Below are 17,996 nucleotides of genomic sequence, written 5' to 3'. Positions count from 1 at the left end.
GTGAGCTTGTATGCAAGATAGCTGGTTGCCGGTGGCGATGGCTTTGTAAATAAATGATGCGGCTGGTTTTGAAGATGCTGTGTGCTGGCATGGAAAGCCAATGGATTTCAATCAGGATAGGGTGCCGTGATCGTATTATCTCTTCAGGCCCTTGATGAGTCGTGCTTCTGTCTCTGAGGCCTTGTATTTCACACAGCTGGCTCATCTGCCTTATTCTGAGGTGAACTTTTCCCTGCCCATCCCAGTGATTCGGGCCAGAGCATCGAGTAAACGGCCTGCAGTACCATTTTCTGCCTGCCTGCATGCGATCCGGTGTGGTTGGTTCGCAGGAGGCTGCCTGGGCGGGGCCTGTTCTTGATGCAGCAGAAGCCTATGACAGCGGCGGCAACAACAGCTCAACCCGGCTCTTTTTGCTGCAGTGAGCTCCTCGCCGCTTCCCTGGTCGCCACAGAGACCCCAGCAACAACCAGCGTCGGGCGCTAAGAGGGGTTCAAGCACACAGCGCGCTTTGCTCCCTGCTACGGACACAAGGGCTGCTGCTGAGAAGACGCGCCATCCCGGAGCATTTCTGCATTGCTAGCAGACAGGAGCCCGTCTTCTGCTTTTTTCTTACGTTTTAAACCTTCTCCGCTGCCTCGGCCGCTCTCATTATGCTGTGCCCTGCCTCCCGGTGCTCTCTCCGCCCGTGCTAGGCAGCGGGAGCATGGATGGTGCTCTTCGGACGACCTCTGCCGATTCCACCCGTCCGCTGCGGAGAGGCATGCTGAGTAATCCTGCTGTAAATGGGCGAGGACACGCGAAACATTAACCACAGCTTTCTGCGAGACCACAGCTATGTGACTGAAGGTAATGCCCGCCGCGTTACCGTGCGCTTGTTCGCCCCATAGCACCACCTGCGCTGGCGCACGTTTTTTAAATTACTGTGTTTTTGCCTAGGACATCTCACAGGGAAGACGTAGAATTCAGCATCTCGGACTTCTATATTCTCATATTTTAATATTTATGTACGTGTAGATATGACTATAAATAATTATGAATATGTATCTGCCTGTAGAGCTATATACATCCATTTATGTGTATAAAAAATGCACATATATGTATCTTTCTATATATCTCTCTAAACATATAGATGGACACGCACGCACATGTGTATATATATATATATATATATATATATGAAACACACACATATCTATCTATCCATCTATATATCCACACACATAGAGGCACACACACATATCTGCACACACCTCTACTTACAGAGTCGTAGCAAGAGTTCCGTAGACCCTAAAGCAAGTAAGGAACATGAACCCAACATCCATCATCATGTAGATCGTAACAAACCGCTATAATAGAGGGCGTCTCACATATCTGAGCCCCGGTGCCAGTGCACCTACTGCACTGACGCTAGCTACGCCACTACATATAGTATACCACCAGCACGTCTGCACAATCGGTGGTTTGCTCTGGTCAGACTTATCAACATTTCTCTTACAAATGAGGAAATGTGCGCTCTTCGCATCTCTCATTCATGGCAATTTCTCTCCTGACGTACTGTGCATCAACGCCTTTTTCCAGCCCAACGCGGGGTGTGTGTGCGCGAGAGTGTGGGGGCGCGCGGGGAGAGCACACGACAGTTACTCTGTAAACGTTCTACTGCAGCAGCCCGACCTAAAACAGACCAATCGCAAGCGCCTGATGCCACCGGGAATTCGGAACGTGGATTATAAAATGCTGTAATGATATCACCGTGCGTCAGGGTGTTAACCATGCATTTCAAATAGGTGTTTGCATTTTTTTTTATATAAAATACATATTTATTTATTATTACCCGGAGTTGGACCAACCCTTCCGTGTCATGGGCGTGTATGGAGATTCATATCCTTCAGCACTGTACGAATTTTCCCTGGTGAGTCGTTTTGATGGGAAGAGTAATTTCCTCAAACAGTGCAGATGTTTTGCCTGGACCCTGTGAGTTCGTGTCTCTTGCTAAAAACCCACTGATCGCCGTCTCGGTGACTCCAGGCAGGGAGTGTATCTGCAGTACAGGTCAAGCAGCGTGTTGCAAAAAAAACAGGCCTTGCATAACTCAAGCTCATACCAACCTGATGTGTGGCCAATAGGAGGGAGGAACGGGTCTCCAGATTGTGTCGTCATCTTGATCGAGGCTCACTCATGTAACACGATCATGCCGCATCCTGTAATGTGACCAGCCGGGCCCCCTCTTACCTGTCAGTGGTTAGCAGGTCAGGAGTGTGCGAGGACCACGGTTACTTGTGCACACCCCAAATACTGCATGCAGCATTTACTAATCTCCACAGACCTGCACACAGTTTGTATCTCTATATATTGAGTACTGACTACATATGAAAACCAGGGCTCTTCCAATGTGAGCAGTTTCAGTTGAATGCTAAAGGGGTGTTGTTACAGAGACCACACCCAGGAGGCATATGAAGTAGATATTTGCAAATCAAGGCTTAGGATGACAGGCCCAGCAGGCAGTAGCCTGGGGAAGGTGACTGCTGTGTCCTAACTGTCCAGGGGTAGTGTCCATTTTGCAAAGGCTGAACAAACTAAAACCTTCGAGCCTGAGTGTAAGTAAAACGGGGATAGGTTGATTGACGTCTGAAATACACTCTTGCATTTCACAGTTCAAATCGTATACAAACATACAAGGCAGATCAGAATACGTCTTCTGCCAACAGCACTTAAACATTTTGCAGAAATAAATGAGTGCGCTAGGAGTTTGATTTTTATTCTTACATCTATCTCTATTGGGCAAAGCTACTTGGAAAGCAATGGAGCTTTGAGTGTAAAAGTAGAGCAGAGGCGTCCAGTGTAGGACCAAGAAGGTCAGATCCAATCAGATCTTCAGGATAACCAGTGACTATGCAAATGAGCTCCACTGAGTTTCTCTGAATATAAGTTTGGATAGCCTGAAAGTCCATTATGGATCCGGACCTGCTGAACCTACGTTGGAGGCTCCTGGAACAGGGGGTGGTACCACTCCAGCAGAAAAATCCAGAATGTGCACACAAAACCTGTCCACACATGGAGGGCTCATTAGCATGCATGATATACTGCTGCGCTGGCTGCGAAATGTCCTGGGCCGCTGTCAGAAATCAATGCGCGCTGCCATCTCATGATTGCCAGTGCCCGTGGAGACCTCAGGAGCCAGAAGGTGATCTCTGAGGGAACAGCTGACCTCTCCCCACCAGGGAGCAATAGCCCCTGTCCTTGGTGATGTGAAAAAGACAGATTTATATTGGAATAGCTGCGACACCAAGTACTTTAATGTTTTCACTTAATTGGCTGCCATGTAGGGCGACACATGCCATTGTGAGACCTCATCGAATTGAAGCACTTCAGGGAAAGCCTTGTAGAAAAGAGGTACACCGATGTAAAATCTACAGTCACATCGTAGCCCCCTGCACCTCTTTATTTAAGGAGCAAGTGCTGGGAGACCTTTCATTGGGGAATTTCAGCCTCAGAAAATATGGGGTGTAATGAATGAATGATCTGGCTGGCATTCTGTGGTCAAGCATATATCATGTTGAGCTCTGAACCGGGAATGAAAACCTCCAGCTACCCACTTGTTACCTGATTTAGTCACCAACACTTTTAGTACACCCATCATCAGAGTCAGGTCCCAACCTCTTTTTCTTCGATTTCTAATACATTTATAGTGAATAATAGTGTATTATTTACGGTTAGTGTAATAAAACGTAGAGTAGCAAGATCTGGAACGGAGCCTTCACTGTCACCTTAGGTGAGAAAAATAAAATGGGTTTAAATGTATGTGGTGTCCGTGCAGTGAAAATGGATGATTGCAAGGGAGTGCTAATGACTGAATGAGTGGGAGTAAGTAACCGTAAGAGAGTATGAGTGAGAATTTGTTGTTATGCCTGCAAATCTGCTGTTGGAAACGGGATGCATCTTGTCTTATAGAAGCACTCCCGGAAAAATTCCAGAACTGGCATTCTGGAAGCAATCCTTGCACATGGGATACGAACGGCAATATGCTAGTGCCATGGCAGAATGCTGGCCCTGGCAATGAAGGTCATTTTTGACATAAGAGAGCACCCATAGATCATTTTGAAAACATAGTTGAGTCAACTCATGGGAATTGTAGGGTTTCATTAGTTTGTGTTAAAATGCACTGGTAGAGGTCATTCTTTCCAAAATTTGCTCAGTGAAGAGAAACTCCAAACCTTTGATCTTCTCTACAAGAAGTCAGACTCACTTTGCCTGCTTACTACAATTCAGTTGACTGTTGAGTTGACATATCATGTCTGCATCTTTGTATAGCTGATATCCAAAATAGGCATTTGTGTTGTGTTTTTTTAATTAAGTTCAGCATTGTTAAATATTATGATGTTGTTGGGGTTAAGGTCGTGTGACAAGCGTTTCCTAGGGAGATTCAAGCTCAAACGTCATATGATGTCACTTCCTGTCACATCATTAAGGTCAGAGGTATATGATGTCACTTCCGCAACCCCTGCCATTCTGGTGAATCGAGGTCGTCTTATTTTCCTTTTTCTGTGACTGTACAGCACTGAAAGACCAACCAAGCTTTCTCACAATGCTCTTCTTGGGAATATTTTCCCTAAATCTTTCGGGTCCTTCCTGGTGAAAACTGAAATCTCATTTGCTAACAGTCTTTCAGTAAGGCGAGATTTCTGTTTTGACTGACATTCGGGAGTACTTCTTCGCTCCCCCTGCCTCGAATTTGTGCTTTGTCATGCATGGAAAACAGAGAACAAAGCAGCTGTGGAGGTGCTGGGAAAGAGTAGGTTTTATTTTAGGTGGCAGTCCTCTGCAACTGCTATGGCAGTGTACTTAGCATTTCAAGGGTCGTCATTTCCATACACACAGTCACTACGTGTAATTCATACCGGAAGTCATGATGTAGTGTAGAATTTCTTTGCATGCCTATACTCATTGTCACTGCCAGCTGCTTTGTTCTGTTGCAGTTAGCTTTGACTATCACTATATTGTTTCAAAGAGGTCACAATTTGCTGATTGTATCTGTTAAGGCAGAGGTCATTCAGATAATGGTGGACGTAGCTGGTTTGATGGATTCAAAGCGTTATCACATGCCAGGCTCCTCTGAGATGCTCATCGTGATGTCCACTGCAGATATTCAGATGTTTAGATATGTAGGTTTCATGTTTGTCCAAACTATTATACTTTTGCAATAGTTAATCAGTATTTACCAGCTGACCTTTTTTGACTGACATCAAAGAAAGGATAGGACGAAATGCCCCTGCTGTGCAGTTGTTCACATTCTGCAGCTTGTGCATTTATTCAGTTGAGCGATATTGGCACCTATTTATACAATATAGCACCGATTTTGTTTGTAGATGTAGCTAGCTAGTAGGCTTGGGGACATTGGAGCCTCCTTCATAACCACAGTTCCTTATATATACAAGATATAATTAGAAGACATATTGACCCTGGATTCTTGTTTGATTGGAGGATCAGACAATGAATGAATGGATGAATGCTAGGAACTTTTTTAAATAAAATACAATATAATCATGGGGTTGTTTCAGGGTGCTGAACTTTGACCTAATTGTTATAGAAGTCCTTAAATGTGCATTCCTCTGCCACCATTTAGAGCAAACTTTCAGACAGAGAAGAAGGAAGAGACAATTTGCAGTTGATATTTCACTGAGAAAAGCATAACATTCCATTTCAGAACATGCCATGACATTTTATTTCGGAGCATTCTTGTTTCACACGATCAAGTGCTTTTCATTACTTCACCCTCATACTGAATCAGTGGATGCAGTGCATGCCCAGATCCTCACTTTTCTCCATAAGTGCACTACTCCTTTTGATGATGAGTATTTATATTTTAAACAATTATGTTTCTTCAAGGGTAGCAGAATCTTTAAAGTTGTGCATCCTCCCTGCATCAGTAACTATGGCCATACGATGATGAAGGGATGCTCTGGTGACTCTTAAAGTACATTTATTTGCAAGTAACAGAGTGTTTTTTTTGTGGGGCTATAAATAAACCACTAGGGCCTTGTAGGATACTTAGTAAGAGTGCTGTAACCAGTACAGCTCTACATCAGAGAACTGCTTCCCAGAATACATCAGGCTTACCTGTAAATTTTGTCACACACACTTGGAAAAAAGTTTTAGTGCTCAAGCACTCCAAATACGGTGACTCTTCTATGGCACATCACACACGGTTGCTTCGCACAGTTGCATATTTTCGTGTAAGATTATCTAATTCGAGTTTTAATAGTTTATAATCCTTTACTTAAAATATAAAACTGAATTTTATTTATTTTTTGTTATTATCTATTACCATAGCCCTATATTACTGCACTTCGTCTATATATTAAAGAACACTTAAGATATTTACTTATATATTTTTAGCCTTGAAGGTCAGAATACACTTATCCAAGCACTGTAGAAGTTCCTCCTTTATGCCCAGCAATATTACACCGGTAGCTCTAGTCGTACATAGCCTGTATCCCTGATTTGCTAGTAATCAAGACGCCCTTTTCTCCCCTAGTTTAGACCCAACCTGTGACTTAGTGAATGAGGTAGAGTTCTGGTATTCAAGTATGTGTTTCTCTCTATGGCATTCCTTATGGTATCTCAGATACAAGTTTCATTTCCGATAAACTGCTGGCCACAGTACGGATGAATGTTAGTGGTTGGGATACATTCAGTTTTAGAGTTAGAAGAAAGGTTTGTGTCAGTGTTAAGGTTGGGATGACAGTTTAAAGTTAGGGACAGTTCAGGGGCTATGGACCCAAGTTACTGTAAGGGTTTAGATTTGTTCTAGGGTCATGCTAGCGTCACAGTAATAGTAATCTTCAAGGTCATGGTTTTGGGTAGGGTAATGAGGGACAGGATTAGCTCGCAGTGGGATTTTGGTTATGAACGAGGCTTATGGAAAGCGGGGATGAGGGCAGGTTATGTTTTGGACAAAGAGCAAAGGGTCGATTGTGGGTTAGATTTAAAGCTTGTGGATTAGTGTGTTTCTAAGGAATCTGGTTTGCAACAATATATACAAATATTGCAAAAGAAGGAAAAAGGTTTCATTAACACAAGCCATTTTAATGACATTTTAATATCCAAATAGTCTCATTGAGATATCTGTTTCAAAGAAAGATACAGCAACATCTGACTTTTTCATTGTAAAATGTCTCTACAAATATATTACTGTGGAATGCATTTGGGGGCAAATACATAGATGAATTGTCTACAAGCAGTTGGAAATCACACTTACAATTAGTGAGATGAAATGATATAGCTGGAAAATATACTTCCAACATGTTGCTGTGTAAACGCAAAAAGTTGTGCGGTCACTACCAAAACAAATAGTTACAAAATTGAGAGACTACAAGTACCATAATTCCAAGCACGAAAGTAATTATGAAGATGCTACAGTTGCCTAGCTTGATTGAGACCACACATTTAAACAAAGCAAAGCTAATATGTCTCAACAGTGTTATTAAGGCGCAGACCGATTGGCTTTTACAGTGCTTTTTTTTCACCGGATGGCCACTGTGTGCAAGCCTGGCAGCATCTTGGAATGCTTTTGCTTAAGCCTTATGAAGACTCATTCCAACATGCCAATCTGAGTGTGCAAAACAGACGACCACCTTGGAATACTTATTAATAATGCTTAAGATACTGTAGCCCAACATTACCAATGTGTAGCAAATGGCAGCCAATCATCCTGGAATGTTTTTTAAATATTTTTGAGAAAATAACAATTCCAGGATAGATGTCTTTGCATGCTCTAAGAAACTGTATTATTATTCAGGGTGGGTGTCTACCCACCTCAAAGAATAACCGCAACCCTTGTCAAGGTGAATTTTCACAGACACTAAATTAACCCTCAACGTCCTGCTAGCTATGGCACAGAGCAAACTGCTTAACTTGCATATGTGCTTTGTTGAAAGTATTTATGCAGTACCAAAACAATAACAACTTCGAAATTCAAAACAATACAAGTACCAAAGTGAATTAAAAAAATAGAGTAAATGTTAATAAACAAAATGACATAAAAATAACAAAAATCCAAAAAGAGAAAACAGAAATATGATTTTGTAAAGTTTTAAGTAGGAATAGCATCAAGTAGCAGAAAGTGCCAATATTAGTCAATGATCACAGTAGATTAGCACCTAACCACAATTTTTTAGACTGGCCATGACGGTGTGCACCTTAGATACACCAACCAGGTTAATTCTGGCCAAAAATGTTACCTTCTGCCTTAGGGCCTGATTTAGAACTCAGCAGACTGGCTACTCTATCACAACGTTGACGGATATCCCGTCCGCCAAAATCTAAGTCCCATAGGATAGAATGAGATTCAGATTTCGGCATACGAGATATCCATCACCGTTGTGATGGAGTAACCTGTCCACGAGGTCTGAATCAGGCACTTAGGGGGTCATTCTGACCCTGGCGGTCCGAGACCGCCAGGGCTAGTATGACGGAAAGCACCGCCAACAGGCTGGCGGTGCTTTTTTCCCCATTCTGACCGCGGCGATAAAGCCGCGGTTGGACCGCCGGGGCTGGCGGTTTTCCGCCATTTCTGCCCCGGCGGCGATAATCCGCCCCCTGGGGATTATGACCCCCTTACAGGAAGAGGCTGGCGGTAAGGGGTGTCCAGGGGCCCCCTACCAGGGCCCCTGCCAGCTTTTCACTGTCTGCCTAGCAGACAGTGAAAAGCGCGACGGGTGCAACTGCACCCGTCGCACGGCCGCAACACCGCCGGCTCCATTCGGAGCCGGCTTCTGTGTTGCGGCCTCATTCCCGCTGGGCCGGCGGGCGCAAACTTGGTTTGCGCCCGCCGGCCCAGCGGGAATGTCGGAATGGGGGCCGCGTGAGTGCGGCCGCATGGCGGTTTCCGCCTGGTGGGCGGCGGTAGCCGCCCGCCAAGGTCGGAATGACCCCCTCAGTCTTTTACATCCCAATCCATCACAGGAGTGCACTTTTAATATTACCAGAACCTCAGGGGAGGCACCACTTGCTGCTAGTCAGCTGGGCAGTTGCAGGAAAGGACTCTTGTAGCTTGTAGTATCCCTTTAGCTTGAAAAGGACATCCTCTTTATGACCCTTGCAGTGCACTTATGTTCCACGTGGCTGTCTCTTTAAGGTCAGTCCCAAACATTTTGTCTTCATGCCTCCAGTTTTCTGAACCTAATTTTGTTGGCTTGTAGGACTCAGTGCAATTTACCACTGCTAAACAGTGCTAAAGTTCTTGGGTTCGAACCTTCAAACATGATAAAATTGACTTACACCCAATTGGCACATTTAGTTTACTTATGGGTCCCTGTACTACAGGTACCTAAGGCCTGTAAATTAAATGCTTCTAGTGGGCCTGTAGCACTTATTGTGCTAACCACATAAGTAGCTCTTTAAAAGCATGTCTCAGGCCTACCATTGCAGCCTATGTGTGCAGTTTTAAACTGCAGTTTCAATCTCGCAAAATAAACATTTTGCTGGGCCTTAACCTTCATATATATATATATATATATATATATATATACACACATTCCTTCTACTTGCTTCAAAGAGAGCCCTACCCGGCGTCCTCAAACAGGCAGCAGAGACAAGGGTCGCGGAGCCCCTTATTATATACAAACGAGTTTCCACTTAAGTGGAAACTCGTTTGTATATATATATATATATATATATTTATACATATATATATATATATATATATATATATATATATATAAAGTCACCCTTCAGGTAGGCCCTAAACAGTCCATAGAGCAGGGTGCACTGTATTAAAACTTGACATGTACTTTTAAGTTTTACACGTTTTGGTAGTGAACAACTCTCAAATGTGTTTTTTACTATTGCAAGGCCTACCTCTCCAGTGGAATAACATTGGGTTACCTTATTACATTTAATAAATGATGACTTTTGTTTGGGAGCAGGTAGAAATGACATTTTTGGTGCCTGGAGACTTGTAATTTAAAACCCTCTTTAATGATAAAGTTGAATTGTAAGACATAATTCTGAAAACGCCACTTTCAGAAAGTTGGAATTTTCTTTTCGTAAGCATTTGGTGCCTGCCTGCTGTTTCCTGAGTCACATGACTCAGTGTATTTGGCAGTTGTCCTTTGTATATTTTTCCCAGACAGCCACACAACAGAGGAACTAGGTGTTGGCAAGATGGGCCACCCAAGTAGGATGGGGGGCAGAGCTGTGCACAACCCTATGATACAACAACACTGAATCAGCTCTCGCTCAAACCTCACACTAGCCTATTGTGACTGCAGACATAATTGTTTGTCAGGCCCAGCAGGATTCTGAAGTGACTGCATGACGATGCCACATTTATGCCTGTCACGAGCTCGTAGATGGGAATGTTTCCTGGGCATGCTCTAAACCATGGGGTAAAAGTACCTGGGCCCACACTACCCACTTTAGGCACTTTCAAGATGGTGAAAAAACTATGGCCACACTAAACGTAGACTCTGAGGGCTCTGGATGTGGTTGGGAAGTATACAATTAATGCTAGTGTCCGCCCATATCTCACGCTAAAATCCAATTTGAATCACCCACTGTACCCCTAACAAACCCAGAAACAGACATCTGGTAGTAAAAAAAAAAAACAGAGTTTGTCAGCAACCAGGCAGGTGATACACAAGAATTGTCTTAGCATCCTGTTTCCTTCCTTTCAAGTGTCCCCCAAGTGTTAGTTGTAAAACCCTCAGACTTAAGTCTGGCAGGACAAAAGCAGCGTTTTCTAAAAACCAGGCAGTGGATACACAAGGATTGTCTTGGCATCCTGTTCTCTACATTTCAAGGGAGCCACAAGCGTTATATGTAAACCCAACTGACCTATGGAGCAGGATTTGACACTGTAATGTCAAATACGCTGCTCACAGCCCCACCCTTATTATGAGCTTAAAGGAGCTATGCCTGACCATTTAGGTCGACCTGCTAATCACAGATACTTATTGTGTAGCTCATGGGAGGAATTACACACCTTTTTCGCACCTATTAAAATGTTAATCAATGGCTGAGAGACGTTTCAGAGCAAATGCCTCCAGGAACTTCAGGCAGGGAAAAGATAACTTTCTAAAAGTTACCTTTCCCTATTACTTTTGCTTCATATTTATTAAAAATCTGACTTCACCACTGAAATGTATTTTTAATAACCATTAACATAGTTCAATTATGTTTCCAGCTAGACTCTTCCCAAAATACAGTACCAGCAGTTTAATCTGTTCTCTGGTTTTCTATAAAAGACAGTTAGCCTCCCACAGTGTACATGCCCTATTTTTAAATACAATGCACCCAGCCTTGTTGGCGACAAAGCCTACATAGAGGCAACTTATTAATATTTAAAATTGATGTTTTGACATGTCAAAAGAGCCTTAATCAAAAACCCAGTTAGTGAAAGGCATTGTTATTATGGCTGGGTTTTGATTGGGCTTTGAGTAAACAACCCTGATCACTGTTCTTTAGCGGTACCCCTGCTGACCTTGCTGAATACCAAAGGAGAGGTGGTTTGGGGAGACTGCAGTACGGCTGGGTCCCCACCAAACTGCCTGCTGTGTACCACTGAGGTGCAAGGAATTCAGGCTAAGAACAGTAACACCAATGTTACTGAAGGTTTGTGTCAGTCTTGGGGTGATGAAATAGTAATGAACATTCTATGACAAAAGAATAGCTTTATATTTTGACCACAAATGAACGACCCTTCACTTCTACAATCATTGTACTTGCGTTATGTTGTTGCCCCTTCCACAAACAGCACCCTTTTTTCCTTCCAAATTCACTCTAATGTGTTTTTCTAAAATGGATGAAATATTGGGCACCTAACATAACTATTCAGTCATTTACAAATGAGAAATTAAGGCTTCCTCTACTTGGAACTCCGAGCAGATGGTAATGGCTCACGTCAAAACCAGTGTTTGAGTATCAACTACCATCTTACGACAGTGTAATACATAGTTTAGATCCTCATTCAAAGTCTAGGGTTGCTTCCCGGTTCATGTGTCTTGGCTTTAACGTTTAATAGATGGGCTAGATGTGTGTGACGGGACAGATGCCTGTCATTCTGCAAGGTGTTGAACTGTGACCTTGTGTTGACAGTTCCTCGAGGGACACTTTTTGGAGAGATGGAGGATTATCATTCATGCATAAAACGTTATTCTCAATTTGTGAATTATTTATTGAATACGAAATAAAAGCAGGGTTTGAACAACACAGCTACATTTATTTTCTATTTGCAGTAGGACAATATTCGTGAAGACTGTATTTCTTTCCAATACCTTTACAGAGGGCTCTAAAGCAACAATATATACGAAATTCGAATGAACAGTCATGAAAAGGAAAAAAGCAGTGGGTTTCAAGATTCTTTCAAGTGATTTAATTTACATATTTAAAGCCCTATCATCGGGTGGTACTGGCCTAAAGATTCGTAAATGAGAAGCTAGTTGGGAATATTCTGTATGTGTCCCAGGTCCACGTCAGTGAATGACTGACGTAAGCAAGCAAAGACCCTATTATACCATACCATAGGCGGACTTATGTTTAAAGCTCACTCGGGAATGGTATAAGATTTCTCACTGATTCGGGCAAAATAGCATTTTTTTTTGTTTCTTTGCCTTTATGTCCCTTCGAAAAATAAAATAACCGGTTGAGAAATTATAAAGGAATGGGCAAACAGAATTCTGCATTTAGAGAACCATCAGGTTGTAGTGTGAAGAGTACACCTTCTGCACATAACAACATACAAATAGCATGATAGTCATTATAGGCCTGTTATTCTTTTCTGAGAAATAAGCAGTGCTTCTGCTACCACGACGTTTGAGAGCTCAGTGACAAAGATTGTTTTAAGGCGTTGGCATTATTGATGGGCACACATTGTTCTGGCAGGCTGTGCTGGAGTGGTACAAGCTTAGCATTTGAGAGTGCAAGTCCTGGCCAACATGGTCCCAAAGATGCAGTGATTGTAGCTTGCACTAAACAGCCTCATTGGTGGCAGATTTCCAAGTGGAAAGTGGCCTCAATTGAGCACGGGGCTCATGTGGCACTGGAGAAACTCTGACCCTTTTCATGCATTTAAGTTGAGATTTAGAGTACAACCCAGAGAAGAGAGTTTTTTCCACGTGCAAGTCAGATTTGTACAATGAAGAAAGACTGAAATTCAGCATGGAACCCCGGCAACTAATTCACAAAGGGCCTGATTTAAAGTTTGGTGGACAAGTTACTCCATCACAACGGTGACGGATATCCCGTCCGCCGAAATATAAATCCCAATATATCCTATGGGATTTATATTTTGGGTGACAGGATATCTGTCACCGTTGTGACGGAGTCACTCATCTACCAAACTCTAAATGAGGCCCAAAGTCAGTTATGCATGCAGAGATGTTATGTTTGAGGATAGTCATCTAAACTTACAGGTTTTCTGCATTTGTATGCTTTACTTAGAAGAGTAGTTGTCAAAGGGAAGTGCCAAAGTAGTTGTTGGTTGGGACAATGCAAGCCAAATGTGGTGAACACCCATACAGCTGTAGCTTTGTGGATATTCACAATCATTTGCAGTACCTTTCACACGCCCAGATGCATGTCAGAACTTGCTCCTAAATGTAGCAAATTGGGTTCCTGATTAAAGGGGTGAAACCACCGTTTTTGTCAGGGTGAAACACATGCAATCCTCAAATTAACCTGTGCTTAACCCTCTGGTAGCTGGACACAAAGTAGTCACGCTTAACTTAGTGGCAATTTGTTAAGTATTTATCCCTCAACACTTCAAAAAGTAATAAAGTGAAAACACAGCAAAAGAAATACCCAACACCAATTTACCTAAATAGAGTAAAATTTAGTAAATTATTTGAGACCAAAATGACAAAAATCCAATCAGCAGAGCCGGTTTGCAATTTTCAAGATGTAAGTGAAAACAGTGCCTAGAAGTACAAAGCGGAGACTGTGGTTGTCTAATCACGCCGGACCATGGTAAAGTCATAAGTTTAGGGTGACCGGGATACAGTGCAGGCCCGATACAGGGACCAAGGTAGGTATGCAGAACAAAGTACCTTAAATCCTGGTTGTGAAGCGTTGTGAGATCCCACATAGAGATGTGTCACTCAGCGGCAGTTCCAAAGAAGCTGCAATGCGAGGTTCTGCATCATCGTCAAGGATGCTGTCGACAGGGGTATTGCGATGTGAAGTCCTACGTTGAGGATGCATGGTGCAGAGCATTCTGAGGTGCTGCAGGCTGCTATGTGCTGTCCTACCTGCTCCCAATTCAAAGTTATTGCTTATCAAATGTAATAAGGTAACCCAATGCTATTCTATGGGAGAGGTTGGCTTTACAATAGTGAAAACGGAATTTAAGAATTGTTCACTACCAGGACACATAAAACGTAAATGTACATGCCCAACCTTTTATATACACTGCACTCTACCCCAAGGGCTGTATTGGGCCTACTCTAGGGGTGACTTCTATGTATTAAAAAGAAAGGTTTAGGCCTGGCAAACGTTTTATATGCTGGGTTGAAATGGCAGCCTAAACTATATACACAGGCTGCAATGGCAGGCCTGAGACATGCTTGACATGCTACTTAAGTGGATAGAACAATCAGTGCCACAAGCCCACTTGTAGCATGTTATTTACTGTCCCTGGGTACATATAGTAACTCTTTACTAGGGACTTACAAGTAAACTAAATGTGTCAATTGAGTGTGTTCTACCAAGTATAAAGGAGAGAGCACAAGCAATTTAACACTAGTTAGCAGTGGTAAAGTGCACAGTCTTAAAAGCCAACAGAAACAGGTTCAGAAAACAGGAGGGTGAAAGCAAAACATTTGGGGATAACCCTGTGGAAAGGGACCGAGTCCAACAGTAATTAACCTAGATCAGTAGTGCACTAATTGTTATAAAGTGTACCAAAATCCACCACACTTGGTATGTAGGAGAGGGAAATACTTCACATTTCTTCTTAGTGCACACAGGCATATGAAAAAAACACGCAGGCCTGAAATATATTTGAATAGCAATCTATTACAAGTAACACAAGTAGGGCATTTTCACAGACATCCAAGATGTTTTGTCATTTCGGTGAGGTGTTGTAAATCTCCTCAATGCTTAGGTGTATGCCCTCCCATTTAGAAATTTGAGTTAAGTGTGATTCAGGCCAACAAATCCAGGAATGTGTTGAATTTCGAATGAAAAGAACTCACACTAGACCTTCGGGTGGCTGCCTGCCCTGCCTCTTTGAGACGAATCAGAAAAAAAATAACAACTATTTTTGCAGAAGATGTATTACCCACCTCACCACATCTCTCTATCAACAGCAATGCCCAGGCACTGTCAACCAACTTTCCTTTGATCACTCGACTCCCAGAATGTACCGTTGCTTAGAGTCTTTGAGCTTCAGCCATGTAGTTGTTTCCTGACACTTAACTATGTCACATTGCTCTATGCTTTAATATGCTATCACTGACATATCATCTTGCCAAACATGAGGCCTTTCTCTAGCCCTTTTTAGAAACTGTAGGCAGCGTGTAGTTGTGAGCCTAAGCCAAAAATGAACGGACTATTAATTGATAATCATTCTGGCTTCCTTCTTAAACTGGTACTAAAACTGCAGTCCTTGACAACAGAAATGAGCTACTAATCTCCGGGGGAATGGTTTCCTGTCTGACTTACTCATGCTCAACATGTCTATTGCCTTCAATGGAGTTGGCAACTGTACTCTGTTTTGCCCTTGGAAGGAATCTGTGGGCATCAGTGGAACAGCCCTATAATTGCTGAATCAACCACCCAGTAAAATAAGTACCTTAGATATCTTTGATAATCAAGGTTATGTCCAGCATGCTATGCGGTTCCACCCTAACACCACTTATATAACTTGACTTGCAGAAATTGTCAGTAAAAATCAAACTGGCTTACAAATGTATACTGATGACACCCAACTACACCTCAAACTCCTTGAATGGAACTGGTGGTTGCTACAGAGTTGCAGACTGCCTCATGCAGAGTCTTTGCAGGATGAGCTAAAATTGACTCATGCAAAATGCTTTCAGAGTAGCAGGTATCATTGTTTGGCAAGTGGGATTAAATCCCCTAATGCCTAAATGGGCACGGTTAGACTTTTCATCCTTGGTGTGGTATCCCTTAACTTTTTGCCTCTGTTTCCCAGGTAGCTGATGTGTGCTGACTCTGTTGTTGCTGTTTTTGTTACTCTGGGCACTTTACCACTGCTAACCAGTGCTAATGTGCAAGTGTTCTCATACAAAATGTGTATGTAATTGGTTCATCCATGATTGGCATATTTGATTTACTAGTAAGTCCCTAGTACAGTGTACTAGAGGTGCCCAGGGGCTGTAAATCAAATGCTACTAGTGGGCCTGCTGCACTGGTTGTGCCACCCACATTAGTAGCTCTGTAAACATGGCTCAGACCTGCCATTGTAGTGGCTGTGTGTGCAGTTTTAACTGTAAATTCGACTTGGCAAGTGTACCCACTTACCAGGCCTAAACCGTCTCTCTTTCTACATGTAAGACACCCCTAAGGTAGGCCCTAGGTAGCCCCAAGGGCAGGGTGCAGTGTATGGTTAAGGTGGGACAAATAGTAATGTGTTTTAGATGTCCTGACAGTGAAATACTGCTAAATTTGTTTTTCACTGTTGCAAGGCCTGTCCCTCTCATAGGTTAACACGGGGCTACCTTTAAATATGATTAAAGTGTAGATTCCCTTTGGGAGTGGATAGACATTTAGAGTTTGGGGTCTCTGAGCTCACAATTTAAAAATACATCTTTTAGTAAAGTTGATTTTAAGATTGTGTGTTTGAAAACACCACTTTTAGAAAGTGGGCATTTTCTTGCTTAAACCATTCCTGTGACTCTGCCTGTTTGTGGATTCCCTGTCTGGGTCAGTCTGACAGTTGGGCTGTTTGCACCTCTCTCTAGACAGTGACACAAAGGGAGCTGGGGTGTATCCTGCATATCCTGATGAGCCATCTGTGCTAGGCGGGAGAGGAGGAGTGGTCACTAACACCTGAAAGGGCAGTGCCTGCCCTGACACAAAGCAGTCTCCAATCCCCTGGTGTGTGGCTGGGGCCTGGCCTGGGCAAGGCAGAATTTCACAAAAAAGGGAGACTTTTCTTTGAAGTAAGCCTACTTCAAAGGGCAAAATACGTATAAGAAGGGGACCCAAAACCACAGACTTTAGAACACGTCTGGAAATCAAGAGGAACCTCTGCCAGGAGAAGAGCTGAGGAAGAAGAGCTGCCCTGCCTGTGACTGTGCTTTGTGGAGCTATCCTGAAGATGCTGCATCTGTCTGTGTTAGAAGACAAAGACTGGACTTCCTTCTTGTGAAGAACTCTCCAAGGGCCTGAATTAGAGTTTGCCTCCTGTTGTTTGAAGTCTCTGGGACAGCAAAGACTTCTCTCTACCAGCACCTGGAGCCTCTGCATGAGACTCCTACTCTGCCAAGTGGTTTCCATCCAGTTCCTTGGACCCTGAAAGGAGAAGCTGGCAGACCAAGAGTGAGAAATCAACGCACCAACCGAGGTGCGGGGATAAGATCGATGCAACTCCGATCTGCGGCTGAAAAATAGACACACCGCCGGCTTCACAGCTATAAATCGACACTCGCCTGCAGCGCAACTCCGATCTGCGGCTGAAAAATTGACACACCGCCGGCTTCGCGGCTATAAATCGACACTCGCCTGCAGCGCGACTGAAAGATCGATGCACGTGGCTGGAGAAATGACGCGCAGCATCGCTTATGGAGGCTGGTGAGATCGCAACCTGCGTTGCGTGGTTTTCAGATCATCGTGCGGCAGGATTTCCAAAGCAAAAATCTCTGGGCACGTAAAAACAACGTAAGGCCTACCTGGACCTGAGAGTGCGGTTTAAATCAACGCATTGCTGTCCTTTAGAGAGAGAAGAATGACACACGCTGACTCAACTGAAGGTGAAACGACACACGGTCTCGCTCGTGAGTGATATCGACGCATCGACGCATCGCAATCCCTTTTTG

The 17,996-nt window shown here is 43.3% G+C and overlaps 1 protein-coding gene across 2 annotated transcripts in view; it reads left to right on the top strand.

Moving 5' to 3' along the window:
• Positions 1–350: 350 nt before the first annotated feature.
• The window catches only part of PPP2R2C (protein phosphatase 2 regulatory subunit Bgamma), a 463,465-nt gene continuing 445,819 nt past the window's right edge, over positions 351–17,996 (top strand). The window contains exon 1 of one of the 2 annotated variants that reach the window (XM_069203156.1): positions 351–846. In XM_069203156.1, the coding sequence (XP_069059257.1) occupies positions 783–846 (64 nt within the window). In that variant the 5' untranslated portion in view covers positions 351–782. The remainder of the gene's footprint in view (positions 847–17,996) is intronic. The other variant, XM_069203160.1, reaches the window with a different exon arrangement.

The sequence above is a fragment of the Pleurodeles waltl genome, chromosome 1_2, assembly GCF_031143425.1.
Source record: "Pleurodeles waltl isolate 20211129_DDA chromosome 1_2, aPleWal1.hap1.20221129, whole genome shotgun sequence".
In the NCBI taxonomy this organism is placed as follows: Eukaryota; Metazoa; Chordata; class Amphibia; order Caudata; family Salamandridae; genus Pleurodeles; species Pleurodeles waltl.
Note: the sequence above shows the minus strand (reverse complement) of the source record. Positions and strands in the feature narration are given on the sequence as shown.